At 34.6% G+C, this 3541-nt stretch overlaps 1 protein-coding gene across 1 annotated transcript in view; it reads right to left on the bottom strand.

Annotated features, from left to right (window-relative positions):
- The window catches only part of LOC110029491, a 10041-nt gene extending 8865 nt beyond the window's left edge, over positions 1 to 1176 (bottom strand). Inside the window, exon 1 of the mRNA XM_020731800.1 lies at positions 877 to 1176. Coding sequence (XP_020587459.1) covers positions 877 to 1176 — 300 coding nt within the window. The remainder of the gene's footprint in view (positions 1 to 876) is intronic.
- Between the last annotated feature and the right edge of the window lie 2365 nt (positions 1177 to 3541).

The raw sequence follows: 3541 nt of genomic DNA, 5'->3' as shown, positions 1-3541 counted from the left end.
AGCTCTGATTTGTGTTAAAATTGGAATGTAATTGATTTTATGGTGAAATCCGTCAAAGTTGAGCTTGTTGTTATGGCATTATTGCCCGGAACAGCATTAGTTATTCCTTAAATTTTTGGTATTAAAATTTTACGATCAATAAGTGGTCTAAATAAATCTCAACACTTGGATCTGCTTTAAAATGAAATGCAACAGTCATTTGAAAGTATATTAAAAAAAATTTAAGATTTTTTACTGATTAAATTTTTAGTTAAGTATTCCCCTATATTTTTTTTTTTTTGAAAGATATCCAGTAAATTTAATCATAAAATTTGTTACGTGCTGGAAAATTTATAGTGATAGCGGGCCTGTTTGGGGAGAAATATTTACGCACGTAAAACGTATGCAGCGCTGCGTACGTCTGGGGGATTACTGGGAGGGTATTGAGGGTTATATCTGCGTTATACCCCATGTAACCTCTTTGTAATATAATTGTAACTTACAAATATATGAAAACAGAAGCGCGAAACTTACTTGTTACAGGGAGATTATAGGAGATATAACATGTATAGAACCACCAATACTCTTCCTTTAACCTACTAGACGAACACAACTCTATGCACTTCTTATGTATGCAAATATTTCTCCCGTTTGGGGCGGCTTAAGACTGCGGGGGGCATTTTGAAAACACCACCGTAGCGTAACGTCTCGATTGCATGTTTCGCATATCTAAAACTGCTTTTTTAATTTTGTGAGACACGAGGGCCACATTTCGTTCCTATTTTTTACGTCATTGCCCTGATTTTCCTTCGAACGCATCTCGCCACAGCAGCGGATGGAGTGGGTGAGTTAAGGACGACATCAATGTCGTTAATGATCTGTGATGAAGCTCTGTACAAAGCTAAATTCGGAAGCTAGACGGAGAAGTGAGTCGTCATGGATGTGGAGGGAGGTGGAGGTGACGACAGAGAGAAGGGTCTTGATGATGAGTAGCTCGAGCGTTCCATCAGCGTGCGACTGGCAGGAGCAGGCCTCGTCAATGAGTCGGGCGAGGAGCTGCGCGTTGGGTGAGGAGGAGGGGTCTGCCTCGTCGTGCAAGTAGGAATGAGAAATATGTTTGTAGGTGCAGTCGAGCGCGGGCTTTGCGAGTTTTAGAGAGCCGGAGGAGCATGCAAAAATGAGGGGGGAAATGAACATCTCATACTCGGCTAGGGAAAGGTCGAGGAGGGGGGCAAGGATGGAGTTGGAGGAGGAGGCTGGAAAGGAGGGGGAAATGATTTGGAGTTAGATCTGTAAATATATAGAAATTGATTGACATGTATATAAATCTTTCATATTTATATTCTTATAAAAAAAATTGAATTGGGTATTTTTCTTTATTAATTTTTTTTAAATTGAATTAGTTTTTTTTAATTAATTTTCTGACTTATCTTTTCTCTCTTAAATAATTGTAGTATCCAAAATAAAGGCAGAATGATCATTCATCCAAAATCAGCAGTTTTTAAAATGCACAAACCAACAGTCAAACAACTTATTTAGATTAGTTGTTGATCAACATCTTATCTAGATAAGCTGGATAAGCTGCAGCTGCCCGAAGCAGACCCAGAGTGATAATTTAACATATTGATGTTGTACGAAGATCTAACATACAAACATATAACTAAAAAGTAGCATTCTAACATACAAACAGATAACTAAAAAGTAGCATGAGAAGATACCATGATTTTTTAGTAAAGAAAATTCGGAAATGGAAAAAATCATAAATTTCGACCCATTCAAAATAATCCACTATATGTGAGTAATTAAAAAATCTAAGGCTTGTTGGAATTCTCCAATTGAGATATTTGATTTGAATATAAATATGCTAACTATTGAGTTCATTTGATTATTCAATTGACAATCAAATATCTCAAAAAAAACATTAGCTATATGGGTTTCATTGAATCTAAATCGAACTAATTTTGATATCATCAAGTTCGTCTTGTCCAGGCAGATAGTTTGATTATAAAATTGTTGAAATCGAGACTTTGAATAATCTTGACTTGAATATGAAAAATGTTGTGTTTTCTTACGTGAAATTGAAGAGGCGGAAGTGGGAGAGAGAGAGGCGAGGGCGGGTAACACGTGTTTTTACAAGGTGTTGTTTTTGCGTGCTTGGCAGAAGGAAGAAGAATATGGTGGAAGAAGATAGTTGCTTGTATTGATTTCTTCTTATTGGCTTGTGACAGAAAAGAAATAGTTTTTTTCTCTTTTACGTAGTTCTTCTTCTTCTTCGGTGTTCTTGCTCTTGGGTGAATCTCAGTGTAAAAAGAGAGAGAGCAAGTGAGAGATCCTGTAATTGTCGACGTGATCAAACTAGGGGTGTAAACGAACCGAACACGAACGAACAGTGCTCGTGTTCGTGTTCGGCTCGTTTGAAATATAGTTTGTTTGAAATAGGCTCGTGTTCGAAATTGTTCGTGAAGGGTCTGTTCATGTTCGGTTCGAAGTGTTCGGATTTGTTCGGAATTGTTCGAATTGTTCGAATTGTTCGGAATTGTTCGAATTATTCGAATCGTTCGAATTCGAAATGTTCGAAATGTTCAAAATATTTGAAAATTTTCAAAATTGTATATATTTTTTGAATTGTTAAATAGACAATAACTTAAATATTAATTCTACTATCTTTTAAAAATAGACAACACCCCTACACATCCATACCACCTAAATCCTAGGTATTTACACATCTGACACCTCAATTTTAATTTTTACAATTATACCACCCAAATCTTTAAAATAATATCAATAATACTATTATTTTAACTTTATATATGCAGTTGTAAAGTGGCTTTAAGTGGTATATATATAAATCTTCGAAGAAATTAATGATCAATGAAAAAATTGAGTTGAAAATTGAAATAGAAAATGAAATTAGTGAGATTTGCACATAAACACCTCACAAAACTGAAATTTATAAACAGCACAACACTGGCAGAATAATCTATCAATACAGCAGCCATCAACACTAGATTCTACAGCATCTTACTTTCTGCAAAGTGATTTAAGAACAGAAGGGATGTATTGTTCACATTTTCACTTCCAAACATATAATCTAACAAGTCTTAGCCAATAGTACTCTCCTGCCACATGCAATTTGCATTTTATCAGTAAAGCTGCAGCTCAACATTAAAATTTATTTACAAATATACCCTGAATAATAAGGAAAAGTAGAAAATTATATCAATAGGACTATGAAAGAGCCGAATTGGCGTCGAATTGACCTTTAATTGAGATAAATGAATATAATCGAGCTAATGCAGGATTGAATTGATATCTATACGCATTAAGTATGAAATGCAATTAATTATAAAAGTGGGACTAATTTATATAAAATTTGATAAATTAATGGACAAATTTGGGTAATTCAAAAGTTTGAAGCTAATATGACCTCCCAAAAAAAGGTTAAGAGACAATGTGTTTGTGGTCGTCTTAAATTATATATTCTTCTTCGTGATCAGCTCAAAATTGACTAGTTTTAATTGATTAAAAAAATAGATGTAGAGTAGAGAATTCGAAACTACAC

This window comes from Phalaenopsis equestris, unplaced genomic scaffold (genome assembly GCF_001263595.1).
Source record: "Phalaenopsis equestris unplaced genomic scaffold, ASM126359v1 Scaffold000579, whole genome shotgun sequence".
NCBI classification, from domain to species: Eukaryota; Viridiplantae; Streptophyta; class Magnoliopsida; order Asparagales; family Orchidaceae; genus Phalaenopsis; species Phalaenopsis equestris.
This window is presented reverse-complemented; position numbering and strand designations above follow the sequence as displayed.